This window comes from Dendrobates tinctorius, unplaced genomic scaffold (genome assembly GCF_039654945.1).
Source record: "Dendrobates tinctorius isolate UK_male_01 unplaced genomic scaffold, ASM3965494v1 ptg000069l, whole genome shotgun sequence".
NCBI lineage: Eukaryota > Metazoa > Chordata > Amphibia > Anura > Dendrobatidae > Dendrobates > Dendrobates tinctorius.
Genome location: NW_027361737.1, coordinates 18,977,468 through 18,992,473, shown reverse-complemented (window position 1 = coordinate 18,992,473; position 15,006 = coordinate 18,977,468). Strand labels below are relative to the sequence as shown.

At 47.0% G+C, this 15,006-nt stretch overlaps 1 protein-coding gene and 1 long non-coding RNA gene across 3 annotated transcripts in view; one reads left to right on the top strand and one right to left on the bottom strand.

Moving 5' to 3' along the window:
- Window positions 1-8,541, bottom strand: part of LOC141095236 (uncharacterized) — a 32,915-nt gene extending 24,374 nt beyond the window's left edge. The window contains exon 1 of the long non-coding RNA XR_012233345.1: window positions 8,406-8,541. This is a non-coding gene — a long non-coding RNA (uncharacterized lncRNA). The remainder of the gene's footprint in view (window positions 1-8,405) is intronic.
- On the top strand, window positions 4,844-9,811 carry RNF228 (ring finger protein 228). Of its 2 annotated transcripts, none has more exons than XM_073581123.1 (2): window positions 4,844-5,928; window positions 8,239-9,811. In XM_073581123.1, the coding sequence occupies exon 2, from the start codon at window positions 8,275-8,277 to the stop codon at window positions 9,094-9,096; it is 822 nt and encodes a 273-aa protein (XP_073437224.1). In that variant the 5' UTR covers window positions 4,844-5,928; window positions 8,239-8,274; the 3' UTR covers window positions 9,097-9,811. The 2 variants fall into 2 exon arrangements, with proteins under 2 accessions (XP_073437224.1, XP_073437225.1); XM_073581124.1 differs by lacking the exon at window positions 4,844-5,928 and adding an exon at window positions 7,790-8,132.
- Window positions 9,812-15,006: the final 5,195 nt, after the last annotated feature.

The window sequence follows — 15,006 nt, the reverse complement described above, 5'->3', positions numbered from 1 at the left end:
AAATTGCTGACAAGTTTCAACAGATATGTCAGTTTCCAAACTGCTTGGGCGCTGTGGACGGGAAACATATCCGCATTGTAAAGCCAGCTGGATCGGGATCGGAATATTTCAATTACAAGAAATATTTTTCAATTGTCCTCATGGCCATCGCTGACGCGGAATACAAATTTATTGCGGTTGATATTGGGGCCTATGGCCGCTCCAATGACTCTCAAGTTTTCAAACTGTCTGCCATGGGGCGTAAACTGTATGGAAACACCTTCCAGTTCCCACCACCTAGACCGCTGCCGCAAACATCTGGTCCACCTATGCCATTTGTCTGTGTAGGGGATGAAGCCTTCCAGCTGTCAGAACACCTTTTGAAACCGTACTCTAGCAGAGGATTGACAAGACCAAAACGCATTTTTAATTACCGCCTCACAAGAGCAAGAAGAATGGTTGAATGTACCTTTGGTATTCTGACAGCCAAATGGCGGGTCCTATTGACTGCGATCAACCTCAAGACAGAAACTGTGGACGAGGTGATCAAAGCGTGCGTGGTACTCCACAATTTTGTTATCTGCAAGGAACCCATTTCCATTGAGGACACCTCTGAAGAAACCACCTTGCAAGATTACCATGACATTACCACTAGAAGTTCTGTGACGGTTTCAGTAATGAGGGACAATTTTGCACTATACTTTATGTCACCTCAAGGCAGAGTACACTGGCAGGATGACAGAGTGTGAAAGATTTGTGCCCTAACCAAACTTGTGTACCTTCTGGACCAACAGTATATACCTTTGCCAACCAAAGTTGGCTATCTTGTCATGGTCTCTATTTTTAGCTTTAGGCCACAGGTGTGAACCTGGTTGTGTTTTATGCAAAGTATTTCACCTTTTAACAAAAGTTGTGTACATTGTTAGGAAATCACCAACAATAAACACAACTTTTTAGGTGAAATACTTTGCTTCAAACACAACCAGGAACACAACTGTGGCAAAAAGCTAAAATTTACCCACAGTTATATACCTAGTTTTGAATACCATTTCACCTTTTAAATACCCTGTATTTAACCTTTTTCGCCGCAGAAAGAAATGACAGACAACCAGTGTAAAATAATTTAACTTTTATTGAAAAATGTTTTTTTTAGTAAACTTTTTTAAAATTTTAATAAACTTGTTTAATAAAACTTTGAAACTATAAAACTGAAACCATAAAACTGGTCATTTTTATTTAAATACACACATTATAATTCTGTGTAGTGTGTGGTGGAAATACTGCTGTAGGGGCTGCGGGACACTTCGACACTGGGAGTGTGGAGAGAGGACTGGGATCGTGGTGGGGAAGGAACAGTTAGAGGTGAAGGTGTTGAAAAAACTACAGAATGGGTGGACATGTGGGAAGCAGAAGAGGTGGTGGGTGGTGGAGTGGAGGGTTGGGCAGGGACTGTAGGAGCAGATGATGTTGATGGCAAGTTGTATGGGGAAGGAGTTTGGTACGGGGCAGGTTGCTGGAAGTGGGGAGATGTCTGGTACGGGGCAGGTTGCTGGAAGTGGGGAGATGTCTGGTACGGGGCAGGTTACTGGAAGTGGGGAGATGTCTGGTACGGGGCAGGTTGCTGGAAGTGGGGAGATGTCTGGTACTGGGGAGTTTGCAGGTACTGTGGAGGTTGCTGGTACTGGTGAGGTTGCTGGTGCTGGGGAGGTTGCTGGTACTGGTGAGGTTGCTGGTGCTGGGGAGGTTGCTGGTGCTGGGGAGGTTGCTGGTGCTGGGGAGGTTGCTGGTGCTGGGGAGGTTGCTGGTGCTGGGGAGGTTGCTGGTGCTGGGGAGGTTGCTGGTGCTGGGGAGGTTGCTGGTGCTGGGGAGGTTGCTGGTGCTGGGGAGGTTGCTGGTGCTGGGGAGGTGGATGGTGCTGGGGAGGTGGATGGTGCTGGGGAGGTGGATGGTGCTGGGGAGGTGGATGGTGCTGGGGAGGTGGATGGTGCTGGGGAGGTGGATGGTATGTAATAGGAGGGGGAGGATGGAAAGTGGCTGGAGGTGGATGGTATGTAATAGGAGGGGGAGGATGGAAAGTGGCTGGAGGGGGTGTAGATGTAATAGGAGGGGGAGGATGGAAAGTGGCTGGAGGGGGTGTAGATGTAATAGGAGGGGGAGAATGGAAAGTGGCTGGAGGGGGTGCAGGTGGAGGAACTACTGTGGTGGGAGGAGGAGGAGGTTGGGAGGTAACTTGCTGGAGAGCAGCGTGGCATGAATGCATTACATGCATCTGCTGGGCAGGAGAGAGCGTTTCCATGCGCTCCACAACAGACCTGAAAAAGGTGTGGTTTGGCGAAGATCTTGCTTCTGAATGCATGGTTTGCAGAAGTGTCTTCACCTCCAGAATGCTGGAGTTGATCTGCTGATAGCCTGCGGATATTTGCTCTGACAAGACTTTGAGACAGTTCTGGAAAGATGCATTCAGATGCAAGAACTCTGGCGCATAACTCTTTTCCTGACCCCTCTGCCGCTGCCGCCCAGTACCCGCAGGTGTACTAGAGGTGGCAGGGGCAGAAGGGTGGGGTAAAGGGAAAGCGATCTCCTCACCAGCAGCTTCATGTAATGTAGGCGGCCACGATGCTCCTGTGCTGGTGGATGGGACAGATGGGTCAAATGTGTGGGAAGGCTGGGAAGATGCAGATGTACCGGGGCGGTCGAAGTGTCCCTCGGTGCCGGTCTCCTCAGGGATCGCCTCAGAAGGGTCCAATCGTGCCGGCTCCCGAGTGCTGCTCACCGTGCTGTGGAATTAAGAGAAAAAAAAACAATTAAAATACTGACATGGTATGGCCCTGGCTGAAAAATTTTTTTACATATAACATTTTTTTTCACATGTGGTGTGTAATATTTACCTTCTGGTGACCATTGTTTCCCGGAGGAACGACAGGGCTTCTGCGTACTTGTACTTGCTCCTGCGTCCTCCAGATCCACTCGGGGCCCGCATCTCTTTATTGAACTCCTTCTTGAAACGATCCCTCACAGACCGCCACCGATTCACAATTCTGTTCCCTGAAACAAGAAAGGAGTGGTTAGTATACAACATCAGTGTTTCCCAAACTCCAGTCCTCATGGTCCCCAGGGGTCATGTTTTCATGATTTCTATAGTAAATAGAAATCCTGAACACATGATCCGTGGGGACCACGAGGACTGGAGTTCGGGAAACACTGGTTTACATCAAGCAACCGGTACTGTATATACTTACGCTCTTTAATCTGGGCCCGAGCTTTGAGGTCCTCCCAGCGGCCCACAAGGAGAGAACAGATTTCCTCCCAGAGTCGTCGGGTAACAATCAGGTCAGCGTGGCGGCGGTCAGCCATATTCCAGAGCGGCTCCCTTTCTCTGACGAGATCGATGAGGCGGTCCACATCAATCCCTCCATCCTCACCGTCAGAGTCGGGAGCACGCTGTGAAGGCTGTTAAAGAAAAAGACAAAAATAACATAATTAGCCTCCACAAAAGAAATGAAATAAAAAGTGCAAAAAAACAAAGCAAAAATATTTATACTTACACGCTGGTGACCGCCGCGTTGCTGTCGCCGACGACCCTGGGAGGCACTGCGAGGACCTCTTGGCCAAGCACCAGATTGGGAAGACTAGAGAAGAAAACAAAAAAAGTTATGTCTTTGGATGTAGGCATTTGTTTGCTGTGTGTGGTCTGCAGAACATTGTTTTCTATGTGTTGTGTGTAGTGTGATGTTGTGTTTCTGCGTTTGATGCAAAAAACTTACGAATTGTGAGCCCACTCCAAGTGTCTGTCCACCCCTTCCTTCTTCTTCTGGGAGCTCCTCTTCATCTTGTGATTCCTGTTTTGAAATAAAAGGCAATGAATAGACATATATTACAGAGAAGATGGATTTTGGAAATAAAAACTTACCGTCAAACGCTGACGATGCGAGGGAGGGCTCCCAGAAGATGTGCTGTCCTCTTGCTGGCCAGACTCCATGGCTGTGGGTGGTGTTACAGCTGCTGCCAGTGAAGCCAGTGCTGCTGCTGCTGCTGCATCTCTTGGGCGGCTGTTGAATAAAGAGAAACAAAGGGCCAATGAATATCTTGATATTCAATAGCCCTAGTTTGGAGGAATGGGGGATTTGATAATTACCGTCTCTCATCTGCTGCTGGCCTCCCCTCCTCAGCATGTTCTATTTGCTGCTCCATTTGGGGTGGTGGTGGTGCGGATGGTGCTGCAGTGGTCTCCTGCCTTCTCTTGCGCCTGGTTGCTGTCTTGGGTGGCATGTTGGGTGTGGCTGTGGGTCCCACTGTCTTGCTTTTATATATATGTCTTGTGGGCAGAGCTACTGAGCATGCTCAGACCAAAAAACCGGATCCGGCCGACGGATCCGGCTTTCGCCGGATCCGGCGCATTGCGGCGCTCATAGGCTTTCATTGTGTGAAAAAGCCGGACGCGCCGGATCCGGCGTGTCCGGCTTTTTCGACGGAGACAAAAAACGTTACAGTCACCGTTTTTTCCAGACGCCGGATCGCGACACATTGCCGGATCCTGCGAAAACCGGATGAAACGCATGGCCATCCGGCGCGATCCGGCGCAAATGCAAGTCAATGGGGGGGAAAACGGATCCGGCATTGCATTTCGCCGGATCCGGTTTCTGTCAAAAGCGCCGGATCGCGCCTGACGGCGAAAACCTGATGTGTGAAAGAGGCCTAAGGGCTTTCCAATATTAATCCCACTGGTCCACTTCTGAAACAGACATGCTACAGAGCTGCCGTAACAATGAGCAGGTCACTGGTGTCGTCTTACTCCACCCAAATGTGCTCATCTTAGTTGCTAAAGCGAAAATGCTGGCACCATTATAAAGTTAGACCTCCTACAGGAGACCAGTTGTCAAGTGAAATTGTACTGTTAAATTCACACTGAATATTTTCGCACAGATTTTGGTGTAAAAATCGCTTATACAACAAATCCAATTGTTTTACATGGGAAAAGCTGCGTTGCCATTTGTAGGCCGAGGTTTGCAAAGCAGCTTCTTCCCAGGTAACACCATACAGATTCAATGTCCTTCCCTGGACTTCAAAACAAACTGTGGATTTTTTGGATCTGCATATCCTCTGTGTGAACACACCCTTAGGCCACATAGAGCAGGTGCTTTTTTTGGAAGCTGTACCTTCTGCAGTAATCAGAGCTGGAGTTAGAAGTCTAAAGTGTGGAGTTACTGTATTGTAATTAACCATTTGATTGCCAAGCATTAAAATGTGAATTCTTAAAATATTCCCCAGTCGGGTTCCCCATTTTGGACATGTAGACATTTCTACCTTATGGCTTTTTTCCTACGCTCCGCTCTATCCAATAAGAGGCGGCACAGACTATGTACAGTATACACTGACTGCATGCTGTATAAATATCACGCACGGGGACGCTTCGCCTTTGTATACAAATAAATCAGCTGCAAGGAAGGAGAAGAAAAGGTGAAAGATGCTGCTATTTGTTTCTCCTCCAGACCAGTCAGATCCTGCACATTAGCAAGAGGAATCCTGCATACAAAGCCTGTGCGTTACATCACATTACTGGGCAGCGAGCAGAAGACACCAAGCAAAGAGCACGGCAGATGCAGCCTTTGTTATAAAACCAGAAAGGCATTGGCAACCGGGGAAGATGACAATATAGTGATGGCGAGCCTGCGAGAGAAATGTAGCCTGCCATGGCTTCTCAGCAAGCGACAACGGCTCGAGGTGGCACAAGAATGAGATGAATTCAAAAGAGAGAAAAACATCTTTCCAAGCGAGCATCACAAGGAGGAGACAAAGGAAGGAGCCGGATGAAGAGCAATACTGTCATCCAGAGCCGACGCTGATACCCTGAACATCACTACATATCGATGACTGGTCACATTCACTAACGCCGGACGGGGCGGCCAGTGCATCTCTACAAGTGACATCTCCTTACTCCTCCGGGGAATTGTGAGTACACCTGCATTGTGATCAGCTAGTCACTTTATTCAATATATTAACATCATGGGCGGCTTAGTATTAGAATTAACGTCAGGCCGCCTGGTTTATAAGATGGTGAATAAAAATATCCATAGCCCTTTATGCTGTTACACATATGTGCCGGATGCGGGCAGCTCACACCCAAGTCTTCATCTATATGGCACTGCTAAAGCAGAAATGTGTAGGTAACTATAGAAGACTCATGACTACAGTCGCACACGGCGGCGGGAGTTTTTCTGTTAGTACATCACTTAATTTGCGCATTTTACTATAACTGTGACAAGACAAAGTCTCAGCTTACTACAACTTTAGCACAACTCGGGCCAGTACTACCACCATAGCGACTACGGTCCCACAACATGTCACACTGCACCTAATGCTGTTCTCCGTAGTCGCCCTGCAGCATAATCCAACTGTGGACAGAAATCCAAACCTGCTACAATTTTTGTGGAGGGGCACAAGCGACTTTGTCATTATGGATCACAAGTTGTGTGGGAGTGGACTAGTTTCTATTTTACGGCCAAACTAGAATTGTAAATCAGTTGTGCAAAGTCATAAATTTCTCATATTTTCCGCTTAAGGGACCTGTCTCTGACATGATGCCTGAAGGCCAAAGTCGCTTTGCAGCCCTCATCTTGTACACAATGTTGTAATGTTGCATTGCAATCTAAAGCTGTAGCTACATAGCAACATGTCACACGACCAAAAACATTACTCCAGCTTGTTGGGAGACTATATTTGAGATGCGATCTTATGCTACGTTCACACGTTCAGTATTTTACCTCAGTATGTGTAAGCCAAACCCAGGAGTGGAACAATCAGAGAAAAATATAATAGAAACACGTCACCACTTCTGTATTTACCACCCACTCCTGGTTTTGGCTTACAAATACTGAGGTAAAAATCTCACCAAATACTGATCATGTGACCGTAGCCTTATTATAAGGATCCTTTCACACTGCGTTTTTGCTACGTTTGTTGGCCTCGTCAAGGCTCGCGTCTGAACCCCCCGCAGACAAAGTTTCAGACATATGTGCCGGCGGGGCCATAGACTATAATGGTGCATACAGAGCGTGCGCTCTGCTGTGTATCGTTTTCTGATGTATATGCCTACTGGAGGTGGACCCCCGGATGTAGCAGACTGCGTCTGAGTGTCCGTCTCCAGTAGGTGTACACGCCCGAAAATGGCACACGGCAGAGCGCATGCGCTCTCCATCAGCGCCATTATAATCTACAACTCCATCGGCACGTCTGAATCCCGTTTTGAAGGGGGTTTGGACACAAGCCTTGACGGGGCCCAACGAACGTGAGCAAAAACGCCCTGCGAAAAGAGCCTAAGAAAAACAAACTGCAGACAAGTCGCAAGCGACCAGCAACAGTAAATCCCACACGTTTAGGGCAAAGTCACGTGGAGCAAGATCGGAATGCTGTGCACGGACTGGCCAGCGGCTCTCCGGACCGAAGTGTGGCAGCTACCTATATTTCTATGCCACTGGCACCCTGAGGTCAGGAGAGCTGCCGGCGTTCCGATTTATATGCCCGTCTATGTCATTTTCCCAGGACTGCTCTGTGCCGCTGTTACACTGCAGCGTAATGCTGGTGAATGCGGTGGGATGCCATGCACAGCCGCAGTGTGACCCCCCATACACCTGAATTATGCTGCCATCTAACAGCGACACGGAGCGATTTCTGCCAATGTGACTCCTGTTGTAGCCAAAGTCACTGTTTTGTCCCAACTTCAGAAACATTTGCTACTTTGTGTTGCAGTCACAGGCTGTGTTATGCCACACTGATCTTAATGTTGCCATGTAACCCTCACCTTAAAGGGGTTTCTGGTTTCAGAAAAAAAATGTCTGCCCTAGTCACCCTCCCCAGGTCCAGCTCCAAGTCTTTGCCATTGTTCCCGATGTCTGATATTGTCCATCAGTGTTGACATCACATTGCTGCAGCCAATCACTGGGCTCTGAGCATTGCATGTCGTTTGCTAGGGCAGTGCCGAAGAGCTCTCTGACTGGCTGCAGCGCTGACGAGACACTGAGAGAAACGGCGGAGACTTGGTGCTGGACCAGGGGAGGGGGAATAAAAGACATTTTTTAAAAATAAATTGCATCTAGGGGTCTTCTGCAATCGGAAAACCCCTTTAAAGACGTAAGCTATGTCGCCCCTATCCTTAGGTGAGGAGGCACAATGTCACATTAGGACCCCTGTGGCATGTCACCCACCTGCACTGTGAGTACCCGGACATGTACCGTCCAGAATTAATGGTGCTTTCTGTTGCAGGCCGCGCCACCTGCCATAGAGGGCACACGGCATGGCATGAAGACCAGCATGGCCGTGACCCAGTGCACTGACCTCACCCCTTCTTACGAGGAGTACGAGTGTAAGATCTGCTACAATTACTTTGACCTGGACAGGAGGGCCCCGAAGCTCCTGGAGTGCCTGCACACCTTCTGCCAGGAGTGTCTGAGCACCCTCCACCGCAGGGAAGACCGGCCATGGCGCCTCTGCTGCCCAATATGCCGGCACCGGACCGTAGTCCCGGACTCCAGGGTGGAAGCTTTGCCTGTGAACACGAAGGTGGCGGAGGCCTTCCCCATGTACGTGCGGCAGGACGACCCGTACCCGCAGGACATCCTCCCTCCCATCTACCACCATCATCCGCCTGTGCAGCGGGAACTGCGTTACCACCACGGCACGGCAGGTGGCGCTGTGCTCCATGCAGCTGCGGAATATCGCTACGCGCTACAGCCGGGGCACGACGTCGCCTCAGCGGCTGCAGCAGCTACTCGAGGCCAGGGATCCTTTTCGGCCTCGAACCAAGCACAACCAGCAACTGCTCCCTCTCCTAGCAGAGGTTATGAGAGTTGCCAGAGCTGTAAAAGGGCCGTCCTGACTGCGGGCTGCGTGTGTGTGGTGTTCTCCTTCATAGCTATGGTGGTTTTATTGTTTGCAGGCCTGGTGTTTGTGAACAGATACAGCGGGGCCCCTGCGCCCTCCCCTGCGGGACCTATATGCTTGTCAGTGGCCAGTGTGCTGGCCCTCTTCTCTGTGGTGGTCACTTGGGTGATTTGCTGGTTGAAGTACAGGCCGGACCCTGCAGAGGTGAGCAGGGGGACAACCAGCCGGAGAGTCCCCTAAATCACAGGCCAGCCCCTCCGAGTGAACCATGCAGTAGAGAGGAATTATTTTAACCCTGCGGTGGCCATAGATGCAAAGATCTGTCCTCAGCTGTGCGAAAGTATCAATATGATAAGGCACGGCTCTGATATTACCCCGATATAACAGTGTTATAATATACGGGCAAGGCTCAGTGGTTAATATACCCAGCACATAGAATAGACGGGCGTGGCTCAGTGGTAATTATACCCAGCACATTGATTATACAGGCGAGGCTCAGTGGTTATTATAGGCCTCTTTCACACATCAGTATTTTTGATCAGTATTCCATGAGTATTTGTATGCCAAAACCAGGAATGTCTCCAAAACAGGAGTCAGTCTTTCAATTATATTTTTTTCTCGGTAAGTTCCATTCCTGGCTTTGGCATACAAACACTGATGCAAAATACTGACCAAATACTGACGTGTGAATGAGCCTATACTCATCACATAGCATATACGGGTGAGGCTCAGTGGTTATTATACACAGCACATAAAATATAAGGGCGAGGCTCAGTGGTTATTATACCCAGCACATAGTGGTAATAACCAGAATAACCAGGCACAAGCAGAACAGCCAAGACCTCCATCGGGTAGAATAGTTTAGGCTGTGTTCCTGTAGCGTTTTGCAACATCCTCTTGTCTTAAAGGGAATCTGTCGCCTCATTTTTCCCCTATGAGCTGTGGCCACAGCCATCAGGGGCTTATCTACAGCATTCTGTAACGCTGTAGATAAGCCCCCGATGTAACCTGAAAGATAAGAAAAACAAGTTATATTATACTCACCCGGGGGGCGGTCCAGTCCGATGGGTGTCGCGGTCCGGGCCGGCGCCTCCCATCTTCATGCCATGAAGTCCTCTTCCTTGCTTCTGTCACGGCTTCTGCGCAGGCGTAATTCTCTGCCCTGTTGAGATGAGGACATCATTGCTAGAAGATGAGAGGCATCGGACCCGGACCGTGACACCCATCAAACCGGACCGCCCCCTGGGTGAGCATAATATAACACGTTTTTCTTATCTTTCAGGATACATCGGGGGCTTATCTACAGCATTACAGAATGCTGTAGCTAAGCCCCAGATGGCAGTGGCTGCAGCTCATAGGGGAAAAATGAGGTGACAGATTCCCTTTAAACTTCAGTATTGCTCTGGACGCATACATCTAACATGTCAGTGGTCACTTGGTCACCCAACGTAGGCTAGAAGAGTGTTCTAACGGGCCAGTATGTGTATGACTGCATGGAATATAATGCAGCAGGCTGCACTGGTCCATACACAGGCATCCAGTACAAAACCTACATCTGTATAGTGGCCCCCATCAGAAGTATATGTTGGGGAATCCTCCCCTGTTATACATCTCATAGATACTGCAAAATCCAGTGGGAAATATTACCACTTGGAAGGATATGGACACCTTTGGGAATATTTTTTTTTTATTCTTAAAGGGAATCTGTCAGCAGGTTTTTGCTATATAATCTGACATCAGCATGCATGAGGTAGGGGTTAAAAAACAGATTTCAGCAATGTGTCACATGTCAGGCTGTGTGCTGTTTACATACAATGAAGGTTTTATCACCTGGTGATTATCATTGCCCGAACTACCACTGTTTCTTTATGTTAGTTTGACTCGGCTCACTCCTGTGATAAGCAGCTCACAGTTGATAAGCAGCTCACTGTCTATAGACATTATACAACCTGAGACTGGTGGGGACGGGGGCAGCTTTCTCAGCTCTGCTGCATGATAAATCTATAAACTGATTGTGTCACAACCGCTGCACCTAGTAAACTGATATATCATTGGATTCAGGGTCTCTTTGCCTACATTATGCTGCTTTCAGATGAGAGTGGTTGTTTCATCGGTATTACTGCACCTGTGTTGCTGCCATCGTTAATCGGGGCACTGCACCCTGCATTTGTTTGGAGGCCTGAGCAGGTAAGCATCTCTGCCTTATTTCGAAAAATTTTTGGAGGATTTCTAAGTCCTCTTTTTGTGTCGGTGAGCTGCTTTCAGATGAGGTAGCTAAGACCTGCTGACAGATTCCTTTTAAATGCAATGTATTTTGGGCTACAAATATTTTTTTCTCAGTGGTTTTCATTACACATTTTGCCACTATTTTCTTTTACAAGCTCTTTGTTTTTCTGCACATTGATGGCTGCTGACTGAAGTTAACCAAAGATCTGACAGTTCGACAGGGAGTTTGTAACTCTTCTGACTTTTTCTTAGCTCTTCTCGGCTCATTTATTAACATAACCCATATTAAAGTTGAGGTGAGCTTTCATGCAGTCATAAATCAGCTGGAAGAAGCTCAGAAAAAGACTGATACAAGAGTTACAATAAACTTCAGAACAAGGTCACTGACAGATTCTTAGTTAATCTAAGTCAGCAGCCAGCAATGTGCGGGAAACAGAGAGCTTGTAGAAGTCAAACACTGCAAAACTTTTAATAAAACCCAACTGCAAAAATTAACTGTGGTCGCTCCACTGCAGATTAGATAGGAGCTGATCTGCAGGGGAATTCCCACCAATTACTTAGTTGAGTGTGAAGAGCCCCCTATTTATCTTAGTGCAGCAATCACATGAACACAAGTTTTAGTGGAAAGATGGCTGAACATGTGCCATGCTGCTCCATTCATTCTGCTAGGGCTGATGGAAACAGGTTAGGCCTGGATCACACTTCCGTTTTTTAAAATCCGTCCAAATCCGTCGTTTTTCGTTAAAAAACAGATCCGCCATTTTTTTTGGAGGATCCGTTTTTTGGTCCCATAGACTTCCATTCGCGGTTACCGCGTATCCGTCAAAAAAACTGATCCATTTGCATCCGTTTGCGGTAAAACCGAAACGGATCCGTTTTTTCACACAGAAACGGATGCAAAAAACGGATGGCGGATGCCAAAAAACGGATGTGTGAAACAGACCTAAGCGCCCGTACACGCTTGTCTGCTGCAGTCCTATACACTATGAGCAGAGCGGGATGATAAGGGTATGTGTACATGCTGCAGATCCACAGCAGTTTTCCATGCGGTGTACATTACCATGCAAACCTATGGAAAACCACATCCGCTGTGCACATGCTGCAGAAAATTCTGCTCAAACTTTCTGTGGTTTATTTTCCACAGCATGTCTGTTCTTTGTGAGTAATCCACAGCGTTTTTACACCTCTTCCATTATAGGAATCCGTAGGTGTAAAAACGCAGGTGAAATCCGCACAAAATCTGCAGGTAAAACGCAGGTCATTTTACCTGCGGATTCAGAAAAATCCGCAGCCAAATCCGCAACGTGTGCACATACCCTACAGGTGCAATCATAACACCATCAAAACTTCACACTAATTGGTGATAAATGTCTTTTTGAGAAAAAATTCTTCAACTCCAAGTTCGCACGACCATATCTTCTGCCGGAGTGCTGTCCGTGAGAAAACAGGCAGCAAATGGAAAACACCCAGAGCAATGTTATTCAATGGGACGGTGCAGATATTTTACTCCTGGACCAAATGTGCGCATAATGCACTATTCCATGTGTCAGATGAGACTCACCCATTCAAGTCTATGCTTGCACAAGGAAATGGAACCACCGTACAGCATCTGATTTTAATGGATGCATTGCAATTCTTTAACACAGGAAACTATTAGGTCTTTTCAGTTTTTAATATTTGCTGAAGTATAAAAGCGGATTCTATACGCATGACAATTGAGAAAAAAATCGCCTAAGTTTTCCGAATGATACTCCTATGATTTTGTTGTGAACGTCACCTACCAGTAATTTATCTTTGTATCTATGGCCGCCGTCAGTCTGACTAGTTAGCAATATTAAGAAACAGCTAGATACAGGATCATTCTATAAAAATAGCATTTTGTACAAGCCTGAACCATGTCAGTTTCTATACGTTGGAGCACAGCTCCCAGGGTTTACGTTTACTATTAATACTATATTTTACTTTTATATTTCAATTTGGTGACATGAACAAGCACCCAAATAACATTTATCAAACCTCTAAAAATGTATTTGTGGATGTAAAAAATGTGTTGTAATTTGTAGTTTTTTTATTTAACAAACTTATGTGAATTGTGGCGCTACCTGAGGACACTGGACATAAATATAAAGGACGTAGCTAAGATAGTTCAGGCGATTTTGGATGAATGACTCTTAGGACACATCAGTCAGATTTTTAAAGGAAACCGGCAAATGAAAACGTCAGAGATGTGACGCGCGGCGGATTTGAAGCATGGACACCAGTGCTGAATGGTAAATGCCGTGGTCAGTTATACTGTTAGAATGGGGGGTATATATGTATACTGAACTCTCGATTGATCTAATGGGAGTTATGTACAGTACACAGTGAAGCACCTCCTGGTATTGCAAGCTCCCAATAGAGGTGACAATCCACTGCCATGTACTGGGATCCCAACAAAGGTGGGGTCCTAGCTGCTAACATTTTTGGTAGACAAGCTCTAAGGGTCATTCATCAAAAAACACTTTAAGGCTATGTGCACACATAGCGTTTTAAAACGCTCACTAAAAACCGGACTCCTTCCCAGAAATCGCGCGGTTTTTTCACCGCGATTATGTTCGCGATTTTCGCGTGCGTTATTCAAGCACTTTCCAAGCGATTTGAAGCATCGCTTGGAAAGTGATTGACAGGTTGGTCACACTCGTCAAACAGTGTTTTACAAGTGTGACCAGGTTTTTACTATTGAGGCTGCCTATGCGGCATCAATAGTAAAAGATAGGATGTTAAAATGCTAAAAAAAAAATAAAAAATCGGGGTATATTTACCTTCCGGCGTCCCGCGCTGCCATCCCGGGCCTCAGCGTTCCCAGTAATGCCTTGCGAGACCTGTGATGAAGTAGACTCACGTTACTATAGCGATCTTGCGAGACTACGTCATCACAGGACCTTGCCGCAAGGCATTACTGGGAACGCTAGGCCGGGAATGCAGCGCGGGACACCGGAAGGTAAATATACCCGATTTTTTATTTTTTATTCTTTTTTTTACAGGGGTATGGTACCCAGGGCCTGGAGGACAGTCTCCTCTCCTCCACACCGTGGGTACCAACCGCACATGAGACGCTTAACTTCCCGCATGGTGGGCATAGCCACATGCGGGAAGTAAGCGATTCTCATGCATTCCTATGGGTGCGGAATCGCGGCAATTCTTTGCGATTCCGCACAAAAGAATGAGCATGCTGCGATTTTTTTCCGTGATGCGATTCCGCCACGGAAAAAAGCGCAGCATTAGCACAGCATGTGTGGAATGCCATAGGAATGCATGGGGTGCGTTCTGTACACGATTTTTAAGCGTTTTCGCGCCGAAAATCGCGGCAAAAACGCTTAAAAATTGCTACGTGTGCACACAGCCTAACACTTCTATTTGTGAGCATGAATTTAAGGTGGATGTTCAGGCATACTCTGCCACCGGTGCCAAGGCCCTTAGGCGCGCTGGGTGGTAACATTGCTGAGGCTTGCCCACGGCCATCAAGTATATGAATGGATGCCATTAATTCAAAATTATTGCACCTAAGTAGTGTACTCGCTGTTTTTTGGAGTGTGGGCTTGGCAATTGAGCCATTCAGTGCGCACTATCAATTCTTCATTTCTCTTGTCACATTAGGTAATATAGTATTCCTGGACAACCCTATAATAACATGGCACAAACCTGAAGTAAGGAAAGAAGAGTGAATTTCATGAATATTTATTTTACATTTATAATACAGGTAACAAAATGTGTGTGAGCACAACACATCACACATGCACACACATATAACACACATACTACACATATATTCAGCACACACGCATATACAACACACATAACAAACATACAGCACGCACACCATAGTATATTCAACATACACACATATAGTACACACCCATTCTACAACATAGAGCTATACAACAT